Source organism: Hemitrygon akajei, chromosome 19 (genome assembly GCF_048418815.1).
Source record: "Hemitrygon akajei chromosome 19, sHemAka1.3, whole genome shotgun sequence".
In the NCBI taxonomy this organism is placed as follows: Eukaryota; Metazoa; Chordata; class Chondrichthyes; order Myliobatiformes; family Dasyatidae; genus Hemitrygon; species Hemitrygon akajei.
The window spans coordinates 10,918,362-10,935,665 of NC_133142.1; the positions used below are offsets into that span (position 1 = coordinate 10,918,362).

The 17,304-nt window shown below is 43.1% G+C and overlaps 1 protein-coding gene across 5 annotated transcripts in view; it reads right to left on the reverse strand.

The window, feature by feature from the left end:
* LOC140741739 (semaphorin-3A-like) overlaps window positions 1–17,304 on the reverse strand; it is a 232,579-nt gene that overhangs the window by 109,199 nt on the left and 106,076 nt on the right. For all 5 annotated transcript variants that reach the window (XM_073072064.1, XM_073072068.1, XM_073072066.1 and 2 more), the window contains exons 3-4: window positions 9,138–9,292; window positions 3,287–3,349 (exon numbers count right to left, since the gene is read on the reverse strand). In XM_073072064.1, coding sequence (XP_072928165.1) covers window positions 3,287–3,349; window positions 9,138–9,292 — 218 coding nt within the window. The remainder of the gene's footprint in view (window positions 1–3,286; window positions 3,350–9,137; window positions 9,293–17,304) is intronic.

Here is a 17,304-nt window from a genome sequence, read left to right on the forward strand (position 1 = left end):
TGGTTATTGTTAAGTTGTCCCACGATTAGATTGGTGGTTAGCTAGGCAGCATGGCTCGAAGGGCCGGGAGGGCCTATTCCTCACTGTATCTCAATAAATAAGTTCTAAAAATTACCACTTCTGAACTGTAGTTTAGTTTGAAAAGTGAGAAATCGAGGCACAATAGATTGCAGATGCTGGAATCCAGAGCAACAAACAATTCTGCTGTAGGAACTCAGCAGACTGAACATCTGCTGGGGGAGAGGAACTCTCAATGTTTCAGGTCAAAACCCTAATCCTAATGTCGGCTTTGCCCTGAAATATTGACCGTTCCTTTCCCCTTACGGATGCTGCTCGACCCACAGAGTTCCTCCAGCAGTTTGGTTGTTGCTTTTAACAGACAGACAGACATACTTTGTTGATCCCGAGGGAAATTGGGTTTTGTTACGGCCGCACCAACCAAGAATAGTGTAGAAATATAGCAATATAAAACCATAAATAATTAAATAATAAGTTAATCATGCCAAGTGGAAATAAGTCCAGGACCAGCCTATTGGCTCAGGGTGTCTGACACTCCGAGGGAGGAGTTGTAAAGTTTGATGGCCACAGGCAGGAATGACTTCCTATGACACTCAGTGTTACATCTCGGTGGAATGACGCTCAGTGTTACATCTCGGTGGAACTTGATAAAACATCACAAGCTACCTCACCGAATTAAATGTGACCCTGGTCCAAATGAACCAATGTTAGACAAACAACCTACAGAGAATTATAGAGCAGTCAAAAGTCAACCATATTACTGTGATCTGAAGTAACGCACAAGCTTGACTGGGTAGTCTGAGCAACATACACAAAATGCTGGAGGAACTCAGCAGGCCAAGTAGCCTCTACGGAGAAGAGTTGACACTCGACTTTTCAGGCTGAAACCCTTCATGAGAACTAGAAAAAGTCAGTGTAAAGAGGTCGGGGGTGGGGGGAAGAAGTACAAGGTGAAAGCAGGAGAGGGTGAGGGGTGAAGGGACGGGGAAGTTGGTGAAAGAGGTAAAGAGCTGGAGATGGAGGTATTCTGAACGGAGAGGGTAGAATACCATGGAAGAAATGGGAAGGGGGAAGGACCACCAGAGGGAGGTGATGGGCAGGTGAGGAGATAAGGTGAGAGAGAGAAATGAGAATGGAGAATGGTGAAGGAGAGGGAAGGGGCAATTACTGGAAGTTTGAGAAATCGACGTTCAATCAATATTTTCTCATGTTTGTGCCCGAATAGTCTATAGAGTCTATAGACCTCCCCCACTGACAGATAGTAGTAAACCAGATGGGTTTTAATAACCATTACTAAGACCAGCTTTCACTTTAAGCAATTCCAGATAATTGAATTAAGTAAGTTTAAATTCCACAGCTGCATGGAAGGATTTGAACTCAATACTATTCTGCTAATTTAACTGCTGCATTACCGTTGCACCACTTGTTTTTAAGAAAGAAAATGTGTTTGTTGCGGACACAGGAGATGCTGAACCATGGAACAAGGAACTGAAGAACTCAGTGGTGGCAAAATTTGCAAGTTGATGTTACAGGTTGGATTTAAAGAAAAAAAATGTCTTGATAACCAGCAGCAATTGGTGCTGCCAGATGAATTACAGGAATTACAGGAATCACCGTATTACAGGAAGGATATTAATAAGGTTGAAAGAGTGCAGGGAAGGTTTACAAGGATGTTGCCGGGACTTCAGAAACTGAGTTACAAAGAAAGGTTGAATAGGTTAGGACTTTATTCCCTGGAGCATAGAAGAATGAGGGGAGATTTGATAGCGGTATATAAAATTATGATGGGTATAGATAGAGTGAATGCAAGCACTTTTTCCACTAAGGCTAGGGGAGAAAAAAAACCAGAGGACATGGGTTAAGGATGAAGGGGTAAAAGTTTAAAGGGAACATTGGGGGGGGCTTCTTCACGCAGAGAGTGGTGGGACTGTGGAATGAGCTGCCAGGTGAAGTGGTAAATGCAGGCTCACTTTTAACATTTAAGAAAAACTTGGACAGAAACATGGATGAGTAGTGTATGGAGGGACATGGGCCAGGTGCAGGTCAGTGGGACTAGGCAGAAAAATGGTTCAGCACAGCCAAGAAGGGCCAAAAGGCCTGCTTCTGTGTTGTAATGTTCTATGGTTCTGTGAAGCAGATATTGAAGACCTTCTCACAGTCTTCATCCAAGCTCAGCACACAGTTACGAGGAACTAATATTCTTCTTCAAAAGTGAGGCAGTATTTATGATACACACCAAATGTCCAACCGTATCCAGATACCTGCTGCCAAACTTGCTTCCCACCTTCTGGGACAGGACAACTTTTCAATGTGCTCTTAATACTTGCGTAACCTTTCCGATTTCACTGGGCAACAAAGATTTTGCTTCCTGAATAATTCTGGGTGTACCTTATGGATTTTGGGCTGCTGATCATGAAAATCAGCATGAAATTTCCCTACCACACACTATTTTTTAAAAATTGCCTATATTTGCTATTTCAACTCATAATTCAAGTCAGAACAACTGATGCCAAGATTAAAAAGGCATTTTTGTTGGTCCACAACTCAAACAGGTCATCGATGACAGACATTTAAAAGAACTTCTAGTGGGACTGGTGAAAATCACATGGAAGGCTTTCAAGAATGTTGTTGAAAATTTTCTTGGTTACAGAGTACCAAACTACATGCAGCTGGTTGAGTAACATCCTTCAAGCATACAAAACCACAAAGTGCAACATGTCAGTAAAGATTAATTTTCTGCATTCCCATTTAGACTTCTTCCCTGCAAATCTTAGCACTTTCAGTGACAAACACAGTGAAAGGTTTCAACAGGACATTGTAATCAGAGCAACTGGAATCCATCAATTCTGGCTGATTATTGTTGGACACTTAAGCGAGAAGCCTCAGACATTGAGTCTAAATGAAAGTCATCAACAAAACATTTTAGTGGAGTTGAACTATTGCAAAGCATTCACACTATTATGCAATTAAACATACTATATTCAATAAAAGTTAATTTCGTTTCTCCAAATTCCCATGTGATACAAGTAGTCCGAACTTAAATTTGTGTTCAGCTTTAAGTGGTTTATCATAAGCAAAAAAAAAATTTGAGGACACAACACTTCCAAAAAAATATTTTGACCTGTCTTCTGCATTCAGACAACCAGTAATACATGGCTATGTATGTGTTTCAGGGCTGGAGATTAGGGAAGACCCCTGTTGGTTCATGGTGGCTGTGGTACTGCCTGTCAAATGGTGCGCAAGGACAATTGTAAGTGGGCTCACTCACGTGTAAATCTTTTCCTGCCCAGTTGCATTCCTCTCTCCACTCCACAGGGGCCGGCCAGTAAATCTGAAAGACAGACAACCAGAGTGAGTTGAATGCAACACCAGCCTGCCAGAACGACGGGTCATGAACCCTCCCACCGGGATCCAAACCCCAGAGTTACAAACACAGTCTGATCATTAAACACAAAACTCTCACAAGCACAAGACTGATCTGCCAATTAAAATTTAACCCAATGGTTACTGAAAGGCATTTTCACCTCATCATGTACTAGAGCACTACTAGAGCTCAGAAGTAAGTTCTTCGGCCTAGTTTGCCCACGATAACCTGCCTGACGTTGGGCCTATTCACACCCGTGTACCTATCGAAACCTGTCTTAAACATTACAATTAAACTTCATTCACCATTTTTGTTGGCAACTTGAAGTGGGGCGGGATGGTAGCGTACTAGTTAGTGCATCACTTTAAAGTGTCAACGATTACTGATCAAGGCTCAATTCCCGCCGCTGTCTGTAAGGAGTTTGTATGCACTCTCTGTGAACATGTGGGTTTCCTCTGGGTGCTTTGGTTTGCTCTGGTTTCTTCCCATATCCCAAAGACATACAGTGAGGCTCTGTGAGCTGTGGGCATGTTATGTTGGGGATGGAAGTTTGCAAACACTTACAGTCTGCCCAGTACGATCCTCACTGATTTCATTTGATGCTAACACATTCACTATATGTTTTATGTACATGTGATAAATAAAGCTAATTTAAATCTAAGTTTCACCCTCACACCAGTCTCTGAGTGAAGAAGATCCTCCTCAAATTTCCTGTAAAGATTTCGCTTTTCACCCTAAATCCATGATCTCTAGTTCTCATCTCACCCAGCCTGAGGGGAAAAAGTCTGCATGCATTCTCCCTATCAATACTTCCCCAGTAAAATCTCCTTACTTGTGGCTCTGGGTGGAGAATGAGTGCATCAGTGAAACTTCAGCCAAGCTAAAGTGTCCATAGTGCTCTTGACTCTTACCTACAGGGTAACCCAGACAGCACTTGCACTGACTAGCCAATGAAGCACAGAGTTCAAAGTTCAAAGTAGATGTAGATATTTTACAGTCTTGAAATTTGTCCTAACAGGAGGCCACAAAACAAGGAAACCCCCAAAAAAACCTGTAAGAAAAGAACTTGACCAAAACAAAGGTGGCCTTTATCCTATAATTTGAGACCCTGTCTGTTTATTACAGCGACTACAAATAAACCAGTGGCAGTATTTTGAAGAAAAGCTGAGTGATACCTCCAGCGAAAGGCCAATACATAATCCCTAGCCAATGTCACTGGGGCAGGTGGTGAATTGTCAACACATTGTTACTTGTGGGATCTTGCTGTTCACACATCTCCGGCCGTGCGCTCTTATGCAGAAGGGGCACATGCAGTACTTCTCAAGATCAACTGAAAACCACTTTACACTCACTGAAGCAGAAGTGCGCTGGACAAACGTGGAAAGTGGTACACAGCAGGATCCCAACCCATAGGAGCGAGAAGTGTGAGTAAGATATCTGCTTTTAATTAGAGATTCCGGCCCGACACGTGGGAAGAAACCAGAGCACCTGAAGGAAACACACGTGGTCACGGGGGGGGAAGGTACAAACTCCTTACAGGCAACGGCGGAATTGAACCTGGATCACTGATGCTGGCACTGTAACAGCATCATGCAAACAGCTAGGTTTGCTCTGCTTTTAATACTTGCCATCAAAATATTTAATATCACAGCTCACAAGATCAGGCATCTGGATTAAGAGTGGCAAAACTAAACAAACGAACCTTCACCTTCCAATGTACCCCATCCTCAGAGCAGTGTATACTCATCGCCATCATTATGCACCGTGTCGTATGGCGTGGGCGATTACGGTCTTTGACCAGGATTGTTCCCAGTAAATTTTTCTACACAAGTGGGTTGCCACTGCCTTCTTCTGGGCAGTGTCTTAACAAGACGGGTGACCTCAGCCATTATCAACACTCTTCAGAGATTGTCTGGCTGGTGTCAGTGGTCACATAAGCAGGACTTGTGATGTGCACCGGCTGCTCATAAGACCATCCACCGCCTGCTGCCATAGCTTCCTGTGACCCTGATTGTGGGGCGAAGCAGGTGCTACACCTTGCCCAAGGCTGGCGGTAGGAAGAAGTGCCTCACACCTCCTTTGGTAGACATGCACCGCCATCCCACCACGCAAGATGCAAGCACATCCCCTCTGAATTGAGGCTAAAACTGTGGGTTAAACGCCAGGTATGGTCCCATCAATATTCTGTACAGATATCAGGTAGGTTTCCTGCCACTATATCCTGTCCCTTTTTCACTCAAGCCCACCCTCCTAAATTGTCTTATGGGGAAAGGTTGTGCAAGCAAGGGCTTTTTCCCTTATTTATTCAAAGATACTGAATTGTTACAATCCCTTCTGGCCCAACTAGCTCACACCACCCAATTACACCCACGTGACCAATTAACCTACACTTTGGAATTTGGGAGGAAACCAGGGCACCCAGAGGAAAACTGGAAGAAATGGCCACAGGAAGGAAGTACAAACACCTTTCACACAGTGATGGGATTGCATGTAGGTCACTGGCACACTGTCACAGAGTTACACTAACTACCACGCTATTGTGCCATTGCTAGGAACGAAGAAGATGAGAGGTGACTTGATATTGGTGTATAAGATCATAAAAAGCATTAACAGAGTGGACAGAAAGCGCCTTTTCCTCTGGGGTGGCAATGGTCAATATGTGAGTGCATTCTTTTGAGATGCGTGGAGGAAAGTTCAGTGGAGATGTCAGAGGTAAGATCTTTTTACACATAGAGTGGCGGTAGAGGCTGTTTCTGTACATTAAGGGCATTTAAGAGAGTCTTAAATCGGCACATGGATAAAAGACAAAAATTGTTGGTTATGAGTTACATAGGAGGGATGGGTTATGTTGACTGTGGAGTAGACTGAAAGGTCAGCAGAACATCATGGGCCGAAGGGTCTCTACTCTGCTGTATTGTTCTATGTTCTAGTACCTGCTACACAGGTAAGGTAACTTTGCGTGTTCAAGGATGAGAATATCCAGACCCCTTAGGACAGTACCATTCTGAAGTGGTTCCACTGAAACAATAGTTCCCTTTTGATAATCGCAGATGAGATAACATCCTTTTCCTCATTTTATACTGTCGTTTTTTTGCCCATTCACTTAACATATCTACGCCCTTTTGCAAACTCTTTGCGTCCTGCGCACAACGTGCTTTGTTTTGCCCTACACCTATGTCATTAGCAAAGATTATAAACTGCCAAAGCCCCAGCACTGATCCCTGTGGGACCCCACTTAATTACAGCTTTCCAAACTGAAAGCAACCAAAGCAGCTTGACTCTGTTTTCCGCTAGTCAGTTAATCCTCTTTCCCTGTTTATATATTAATCCTAAAACCATGAACACCTATTGTGCACAGTAACATTTTCCGTGATATTTTGACTGTCTTCAAAGACCAGAGTAAATTTATTATCAAAGTACATTTATGTCACCGTACAGTACACTACCCCGAGATTCATTTTCTTGCAGGCATTCACAATAGCACAAAGAAATACAATAGAATCAATGAAAAACTACACAAAGACTGACAATTCAGAAGATTGAGAGGAACTTATAGAAACATATAAAGTTATGAAAGGGATAAATAAGATAGTGGCAGGGAAGTCGTTTCCACTGATAGTTGAGACTAGAATTAGGGGATGTAGCTTCAAGATTTGGGGGAGTAGATTTACGACAGAGATGAGGAGGAGCTGCTCTTCCCAGAAAGTGGTGAATCTGTGGAATTCTCTGCCCCATGAAGCAGTGAAGGCTACCTCAGTAAATATATTTGAGACAAGGTTGGATTAGATTTTTGTATAGTTGGGGAATTACAGGTTATGTGGAAGAGGCAGGTAGGTGGAGATGAGTCCATGGCCAGATCAGCCACGATCTTATTGAATGGCGGAATAGGCTCGATGGGTCAGATGGCCGACTCCTGCTCCTATTTCTTATGTTCTTATGTTCAAACAACCAATGTGCGAAAGAAGATAAACTGTGCAAATAGAAAAAATATATATTGAGAATATGAGTTGTAGAGACCTTGAAAGTGAGTCCATGGGTTGTGGAGTCAGTTCAGAGTTGAGATGAGTGAAGTTATCCACCTTGGTTCAAGAGCCTGTTGGGTGAAGGGTAATAACTGTTCCTAAACTTGGTAGTGTGGGGCCTAAGGCTTCTGTACCTCCTTCCCATGGTAACAGTGAGAAGAGACCATGCTGCCTTGGTAATTCAAGTTTACTGCAGCTTTCAGTTCTCATTTATCCACACTTGGTTCCTGCATAAATTTGTCAAACTCAGTTTCCCTTTCATAAGATCACATTGACTCTACTTGAACGTATTATGATTTATAATGTTCTGTTTTTATATTTTAGTAATGGATTCCAGCATTTGCACACTGACAGATGTTAGGCAAACTGGCTTACTTGAATACAGGTGCTGGCTAGCTTAATCTTTCTGAGACGACAGAGGCACTTCCAATGGGGAGAGAGTGAAAGGAGAAATCTTTGCTAGGCTGTCTATCAACCCAACAAATATTGAAATGCCAAGGTAGAGTAGATGTGGAGAAGATTTTTCCAGTAGTGGGGGAGCCTAGGACCAGAGGGCACAGCCTCAGAATACAAGGATGTCCCTTTAGAACAGAGATGAGGAGGGGGTTCTTTAGCCAGAGGGTGGTGAATCTATGGAATTCATTGCTACAGTCTGCTGTGGAGGCAAAGTCATTGGGGTATATTTAGAGCGGAGGCTGATAGTTTCTTGATTAGTAAGGTTATCAAAGGTTGTGCAGAGGAGGCAGGAGAATGGGACTGAAAGGGATAATAAATCACCTGTGATGGAATGGTGAACAGACTCGATGGGCCAAATAGCCTTTTTTCTGCTCCTGTGGTCTTATAGTCTTATTTAAACAAAATTCACAATACTTCTTGGGTAAGAAATCTTATGAAAGTCTTCGAACTACTCTTTTAGCGTTGAAGTCTAAGAGTTAGGCAGCAAAAAAATGGACCTTTCAGCCCAACTCATGCATACCAGCCTGAGCTAGTCCCATTTGCCTGTGTTTGTCCAATCTTCCCTATGCACAGACCTCTCCATATGTCATGTAAATGTTGCAATTGTCCCCATCTCCACCATATCTTCTGGGAGCCTATTCCATTTATCAAGCACCCTTGTTAAAAATCTGACACTCACATTCTCTTTAAATCTTTCTCCTCTCACCTTAATTCTATACCCTTTGGTTTTTCCCTTGGAAAAAGACGGTGACCACCCACCTCATCTATGCCCAACGTAATTTTATATACCTTCATAAGATCATCCCTCACTCCAGGGATAACAGCCCCAACCCATCCAGTTCTTTCCTAATAGCACAGGCCATCCAATCCCAGTACCATCTTTATGAAACACTCCTCACTATTTCCAGCTTCATGACATCCTCCCTACAGCTAAGCAACCAGAACTTCACACATCTCATACTACCCTGCAGTTCTCAAACTACCAATGCAATTTGGGTCTATGGACTCACTTTCGTTCTGAATGCTGTTGCTTGCTTTTATTGTTTGCATGATTTGTGGATGTTTTTTCTCTCTCTGCGCTTTGGGTGTTGGTCCTTTTTTTAAAGTTGTGTTCTTTCAAGTTTCTTGTTTCGTGGCTGCCTGTAAGCAGTCGAATCTCAAGGTTGTATAATTTATACATACTTGGATAATAAGTGTACTTTAAACTTTAGAACCAGCAGAACCATTTCTCAAATCCTCAGGCCAAGCTGACCTGCTACCCAGGGGCTTTCCCTCACCTTCTTCTCGTGCTTGCTGATGTTGTTCAGGTTGAGGGCAATGAGGTAATTCTTTGAGCCCACAAACAGCTGGCATCTTTCCTCGTCCAGGAGAAGAGTGTTGTAACAGCACGAATAATTCAACTGGTATGTGACAAGGCCTCGGGAAACCAGATCTGAAAAGGTGAAACACACATACACGTCAGGTGTTTTGTCAGGAGACATTTGGCAACATATAGAACTTGAAGGCAGGATTCTTAGCAGTGTGGAGGAACCGGGGGATCTTAGGGTCCATAAATCCTTTTATAGAAGTGTGTTGGCCTTCATTAGTCAAGGGACTGAGTACAAAGCCATGAGGGAATGTTGCAGCTCTATAGACCACATGTGGAATTGTGTTCAGTTCTAGTCACCTCATTAGGAAGGATGTGGAAGATTTAGAGGGGTTCAGCAGAGATTTAGCAAGAGGCTGCTTGCAGTAGAGAGCACAACTTATGAGAAAAAGATTGAGCGAGCTATGGCTTTTCTCTTTGGAGCTAAGGAGGATGAAAGGTGACTTGTTAGAGGGGTACAAGATGATAGAAGGTAAAGATCGAGTGGACAGCCAGAGATCTTTTCCCAGGACAGAAATGGTTAATACACGGGGACACGATTTTAAGACAATTTCGGGACAGCATGGGGGTATGTCGGAGGTAAACTTTTTAAAAGAGAGTGGTGGGCGTGTGGAATGCCCTGCCTGGGGTGGTGGTAGAGGCAAATACATTAAGGATATTTAAGAGACTCTTAGATATGACACATGGATGATAGAAAAACAGAAGAGAAGGGCTAGATTGATCTTAAGTGTAGGTTAATTGTGGGTCAAGGAGCCTGAAATGTGGTGTTATGTTCTATGTCCAGCTAAATGATAAAGTACAAGATCATAATAAGGTAGATTATGAGGCCAAGAGTCCAGCTTTTTGTACAAGAGGCCCATTCAAGAGTGTGTTAACAGTTGGATGGAAGCTGTCCTTGAGCCTGGTGGACATGCTTCCAGGCTTTGGATCTTCAGTTACAGATCTGGTGACCAGATGATGGAGACTCAAAATCATTGGCCAAAAAAAGCAGCTTAGGAAGGAAGAAAGTTTCCCTTCTAAATCCAGTACAGGCACAATGGGTGGAATAGCCTCTTTTGCGCAACGGGAATGGGTAATATTCGTCCCAATGTGGAGTCCTGTCAGTAGCTTGCCAATTATGCATTGCACTCTGGAGATGCTGGCCTCAGGCTGGGAGCTGGAGTGTGTTTGATGTCAGAGGAAATTCAGCGTAGCCAACTACAACAAAATGGAACAAAAACATTTGCAGACATGGAAAACAAGCGGTGTTGTAAAAGCAAAAGGATGAAGTTCAAGTAGAAGGCAATGAAGGCACCAGGACTCCAGGTTAGAACATTGAACACTGAACAGTAAGTACTGGACCACGACCTTTGGCTCACAAAGTCTGTGCTAACCATGATGTTAATCTAAAACTATTTATCCACACACAGTCTAAATCACTCCCATTTCCTGCCTATTTGTGTCTACTTAAATGTCCCTTAAATGCTGCTAGCATATCTGCTTCCCCAGAGAGCACGTTCCAGGCAGCTATCACTCTCTACATAAAAAAATCTTTGTCCCACAAATCTCACTTGAACTTACCACCTCTCATCTTAAATTTCTGTCACCTAATATTTGACACTTCCACTCAGGGAAATAGATACTGGTTGCCTGCTCTATATATGCCTCTCATAAAGTTGTCAGAAACACACACGATTCTATAGATGCTGGAAATTCAGAGTAGCACACATACAAATGCTGTAGGAACACAGCAAGTCAGGCAGTATCTATGGGAAGAAAGAAACAGTTGATGTTTCAGGCCGAGACCCTTCATCAGGACCTCAATAAGGTCTTCACTCAGCCTCCGCCTCTCCAGAGAAAACATAGAAAGCTTGTGCAACCTCTCTTTATAAATTCTACTCTCTAGTTCAAGCACCATTCTGATAAACCTCTTCTGCACCCTCTCCAAAACATCCACATCCTTCCTGTAATGGGGCGACCAGACCTGAATGCAGCATTCCAATACCTGACACTGCTGCAATATTACATTTACACTCAATCCTCTGATCAATACTGACAAGGAGGCGATACATTTCCTTTATCGCCCTGTCAACTTCAGATGCCACATTCATTGAGCCAAGAACTCTCTGTCCTTCAATACCTTCCTCTTACATTTGACTTCCCACAATGCAACATACCACACTTGTCTATGTTGAACTCCATTTTTAATTTGTCTGTCTACATTTCCAACTGGTTGAACACAATGCCAGCTCCTTTGGGGAGCAACCTAATTCTATCAGTTCTGTAATCTTACTCCAAGGCCAGCAAATTCCTCTCCCTGCAGTGACAGTCTGGTTCTCTTTGAAAACCCTGATTCATTTGGTTCTCACACTCCTAGAGGTAGCAATTTCCAGTCCAGATAAATGTTGTTGATCTGATAGGTCGATTGCTCATTTCTCGCCACAGATACTGCCTGAACTGTTGAGTTTCTCCTCCATTTTGGTTGTTGCACTAAATTCCAGCATCTGCAATCGCTTATGTCTCCAAGAAGTTTCAGGCTTTCACTCTTTTCAGAATCAAAAGGACTATTTTCCTGAGATACTTTTTGATTAAAATTAAAATTCTTTATCCTTTGTTTCTTGACACATTTAACTAAGAGACAATTATTCTCGCCACCACCCAATGTAATCTCAAGATGATTTGCATGTCTCCATTGAGCCACCTCTTAGCCCTCTTTCTATAACCTGCACTGTAAAGTTCAAAACAGCTCATTATAATGTTGTTTTCAAGCCAGAACTCTCCTCAAGTGCTGTATGTTTTCTATGACGCACAAGAAATGCAAGCACGATTAGACATTCACACCTTGATCTTCCCTTTAGTTCATGGTTAATCCAACCTTGGCCCCAGCACCACTTGTAACTCATACACTGTGTTCTTCCTCTTCTTCAGAGTTGAAACATCTGTCAATTGACATTTCAGTGAAGAAGAGTCCCGAAGAAAGGTCTCAGCCCAAAACGTTGACTGTTTATTCATTTCCATAGATGCTGCCTGACTTGCTGAACTCCTCCAGCATTTTGTGTATGTGCTTTATATTTCCAGCAAATACAGAATCTCATGTTTATAATCTCCACTTCAATCGACTTTGTTACTTTCAGACCATGCTCCAGAGTTCTTGCTACCACACAAAGGGAAACATCCTCTTAGTATCCATACTGCCAATTCTCTTCAAAATATCATATTTTACCTCTTATTCTATACACGAAGGAGTTAAATCCAATCAACTCACCTTTCCTTCATACATTACAACTCTTTATCCTAGAACTCAATCGCAGAAATCTCCTCTGCACTGCCTTCAATTAAAGCAAATCCTTCCTTAACCAGGCCCTTTTTCTTGCTGTTTCTCATTAATAATTCCCTGTTTCATCCTCTGAGAGATCAACACCATCTCCCTCTCCCTATACACTTAGTAGCCAATTTATTAGGTACACATGTACGCCTGCACATTAATACAAATATCTAATCAGCCAATCATGTAGCAACAACTCAATGCATATAAGTTTGCAGACATGGTCATAAGGTTCATTTGTTGTTCAGACAAATATCAGAATGGGGAAGAAATGTGATCTATTTGACGTTGACTGTGGAACGATTACTGGTGCCAGATGGGGTGGTTTGAGTATCTCAGAAAGTGCTGATCTCCTGGGATTTTCGTGCACAACAGTCTTCAGAATTTATACAGAATGGTGTGAAATACAAACAAAAGCATCCAGTGAGCAGCAATTCTGTTGATGAGCGAGGTCAGGGAAGAATGGCCAGATAGGTTCAAGCTGACAGGAAGGCAACAGTAACTCAAATAACCATGCATTACAACAGTGGTGTGCAAAAGCGCATCTCTCAATGCTATACACATTAAAGCTTGAAGTGGATTGAAGCGGACCATTAACATGTTCTCAATGACCACTTTATTAGGGACCTCTTGTACTGAGTGAGTGAGTGAGTGTGTGTGTGTGTGTTCCAATATACAGTACATATATACACCAACATACATAATACATACGGTGTATGTATTTTTAATGCATATATACAGTATTTATCACATTCTTTCTTTCTCTCATATATATTTCTCGATCTTTGGAATGTTACCAGAAGCTGAACTCATAGTCTGAACTCACCTAATAAGCTATCAGCTTGAGTCTGGTAGCTAGCGGTGGGAGTCTTTTGAACACAGCCTCCATTACGCGTTCTACTGTAAAAACTCATTGTCACCAGTACGCTGAGAATTTGGCTTCCAATTGCTGAAACTCTATAACACCCAGACGACAGAATCCATTTGCCAGAAGACCTTTATCTTACGGCTTATAATAAATTCTAATATGTTTTTAAAATGTTTCAAGTTATTAATGAGGAGCTCCTGGTAATTCATTCCTAATTGAGCCGGAGTTGATGTAAGAAATTTAATCCCAACAAATGTTATTTCAATTTTGCAATTAGGTCACTGGCTAATTCCAACTAAGGGAGTCAGTCTGTGACGGGTAGACTGTGAGTGATGGGATTTTATTTCTATAGGACATACAGGAGCAGCAGTATGAATGTGCCCTTGTGCACTTCAAAGCACAAGAGGACTAGAGAAAATTGTAGTGTTCCTTAACTCATTATTGGCAAGAAATTCCAGAACCCACTAAAGTAGGACATAGAATGGTGCTACAGTAAAGAGATCTGGTATATCCAATGGTTGAAAATTTGTCTGGAGATAGTATACTGTTAATATCAAGACCCTCAACCTTGTTGAAGAGCAGCGGAATCTTGGGGTCCAAGTTCAAATCTCCCTAAAGGTGGCTACACAGACTGATCCCCTCCCAACACCTATTTATCCTGGCTTCTTTCCCCTTCCGTTCCAGTCCTGATGAAGGGTTTTGGCCAGAAACATTGACTGTTTATTCATTTCTACAGATGCTGCCTGACCTGCTGAGTTCCTGCAGCATTTTGTGTGTGTTACTCTGGATTTCCAGCATCTGCAGAATCCCTTGCGTATCTGTCTTTATTGTCTTCATTAGTCGAGGAACTGAGTCAGGAAGTTATGGTGTGGCTTCATAAAATTCTTAGTCAGCCCACAAATGGAGTACTGCATTTAGTTCTGGTCACCCCGTTATAGGAAAGATGTAGCGGCTTTAGAGGGGGTGCAAAAGAACTGGTTGCTGCCTGGATCAGATGGCATGTGTGATAAGGTGAGGTTAGACAAACTTGTGGTGTTCCTCTGGAGTGGTTGAGGGGAGATCTGATAGAGATTTATAAGGTAACTAGACAACAGGGTGACCCATTGGGGCACCCTTTGAGAGAAAGGTAGTGCAGTCTGATGTGACCAGAAGGAACATTAAATTTTCCTGAATGCTATTGATAGATAGATAGATAGATAGATACTTTATTCATCCCCATGGGGAAATTCAACTTTTTTCCAATGTCCCATACACTTGTTGTAGCAAAACTAATTACATACAATACTTAACTCAGTAAAAAAATATGATATGCATCTAAATCACTATCTCAAAAAGCATTAATAATAGCTTTTAAAAAGTTCTTAAGTCCTGGCGGTAGAATTGTAAAGCCTAATGGCATTGGGGAGTATTGACCTCTTCATCTTGTCTGAGGAGCATTGCATCGATAGTAACCTGTCGCTGAAACTGCTTCTCTGTCTCTGGATGGTGCTATGTAGAGGATGTTCAGAGTTATCCATAATTGACCGTAGCCTACTCAGCGCCCTTCGCTCAGCTACCGATGTTAAACTCTCCAGTACTTTGCCCACGACAGAGCCCGCCTTCCTTACCAGCTTATTAAGACGTGAGGCGTCCCTCTTCTTAATGCTTCCTCCCCAACACGCCACCACAAAGAAGAGGGCGCTCTCCACAACTGACCTATAGAACATCTTCAGCATCTCACTACAGACATTGAATGACGCCAACCTTCTAAGGAAGTACAGTCGACTCTGTGCCTTCCTGCACAAGGCATCTGTGTTGGCAGTCCAGTCTAGCTTCTCGTCTAACTGTACTCCCAGATACTTGTAGGTCTTAACCTGCTCCACACATTCTCCATTAATGATCACTGGCTCCATATGAGGCTTAGATCTCCTAAAGTCCACCACCATCTCCTTGGTCTTGGTGATACTGAGACGCAGGTAGTTTGAGTTGCAACATATCACAAAGTCCTGTATCAGTTTCCTATACTCCTCCTCCTGTCCATTCCTGACACACCCCACTATGGCCGTGTCATCAGCAAACTTCTGCACATGGCAGGACTCCGAGTTATATTGGAAGTCTGATGTGTACAGGGTGAACAGGACCGGAGAGAGTACGGTTCCCTGCGGCGCTCCTGTGCTGCTGACCACCATGTCAGACCTACAGTCTCCCAACCGCACATACTGAGGTCTATCTGTCAAGTAGTCCACTATCCAATCCACCATGTGAGAGTCTACTCCCATCTCCGTTAGTTTGTGCCTTAAGATCTTGGGCTGGATGGTGTTAAAGGCACTAGAGAAGTCAAGGAATGTAATCCTCACAGCACAACTGACCCCATCTAGGTGAGAGAGTGATTTGTGCAGCAAATACGTGATAGCATCCTCCACTCCCACCTTCTCCTTATACGCAAACTGAAGAGGATCCTGGGCGTGCCTGGTTTGTGGCCTCAGATTCTGTATTATCAGCCGCTCCATGGTCTTCATCACGTGCGACGTCAAGGCAACAGGTCTGAAGTCATTCAACTCCTTTGGTTGTGGTTTCTTCGGTACCGGGACAATACAGGATGTTTTCCACTGTCTGGGTACTCTTCTCTGCTCCAGGCTCATGTTGAAGATGCGCTGTAGTGGTTCTCCCAGCTCAGTCGCACAGGCCCTCAGTAATCGTGGGGAAACTCCATCCGGTCCAGACGCCTTGCTGGTACAGATCTTCCTCAGTTGACCTTCCACCTGTGCAGCCGTAATCCTGGGCGTGGGCAAGGTTTGGAAATTGAAGATGGAAAAACTCAGTTTATTAAAGAAGAAAGACGTGTAGCTCCTCCTCGTTTAACGAAGGACACTTCTGATGGCATCATCTCTGGTTGATCTGCCACCCTTGTGCCTCTCGTTGTCATTCTGGAGACGTGCAGTCCTTTTGTGCACCGTCTCTTCATCTCTTCTGCTGTTTGTTCTTTGTCTCTGATCCCGGAGACGTGCATTTCTCAGCTCCTTTGTCTCTTCCCCTCTCCTCCTCCTGTGCCAGTTGTTGTCATTTTGGAGACGTGCATGCCTCTCCTCCTCTGTCTCTTCTTCCCTCATCTTTTTTCTCCTGACTCTTTGATCCTGGAGTCGTGCGGCCCTGGCCTCATCCGATTCGTGTCCTCTCCCTCTCCTTGCCGCTTCCTGATGACACTTGGCGTCATCTCTTGACCATAATGTCCCCCTTCACCTTCCACGCAGCATAATTAGGCTGACCATATTTTTTTTTACCCTAATGTTGGATAGAAGATATGAAGCAGTAACACCAGGATGCTGATTATTCTTGATGATGTGGTTAATGCTCTCCTAAATGGACGTGATATAGTCACCGCTACCCTTTGACTGCAGCAAAGGGTATTATGGGTGTCTCGAAGTACGTCATTACAGTAAGATTTAATTATCTCTTATTGATGGGTGGCAGTTAATGGTGTCCCAATCCTGCACATGCTGATGCTGATATGTGACCGCTCGAAGTAGGGCTGCCCTGCCCTTTTGCTGTCGCTGCTGAGGCTGGCCGTGTGCATGCATCGTGGTGTCACGTCCCGATTTCCATGATGGCAGGCCGGCTCTCGGGTGAAAACGGGGCAGCTGATTTAGGCGAGTGAGCAATTTTATACGAATATATAACCCTGAACTTTGTCTGCATTCTGTAAGTTAGCGCATTTTAAGTCAATTTAGCCAAAAGAAGTGCCGCTGTAATGCACCGTTTGCACTAATTAGAGGTCACAAACAGACAGACAGAGCATGAGAGTTTTAGTAGTATATAGATAAGACATAGATGGAGTAGACAGCTAGTATCTTCTTTTTTAGGATTTAAGTATCTTAAGGTATGCATTTAAGATGAGGTGAGATAAGTTCAAAGGAGATGTGTGAAGCG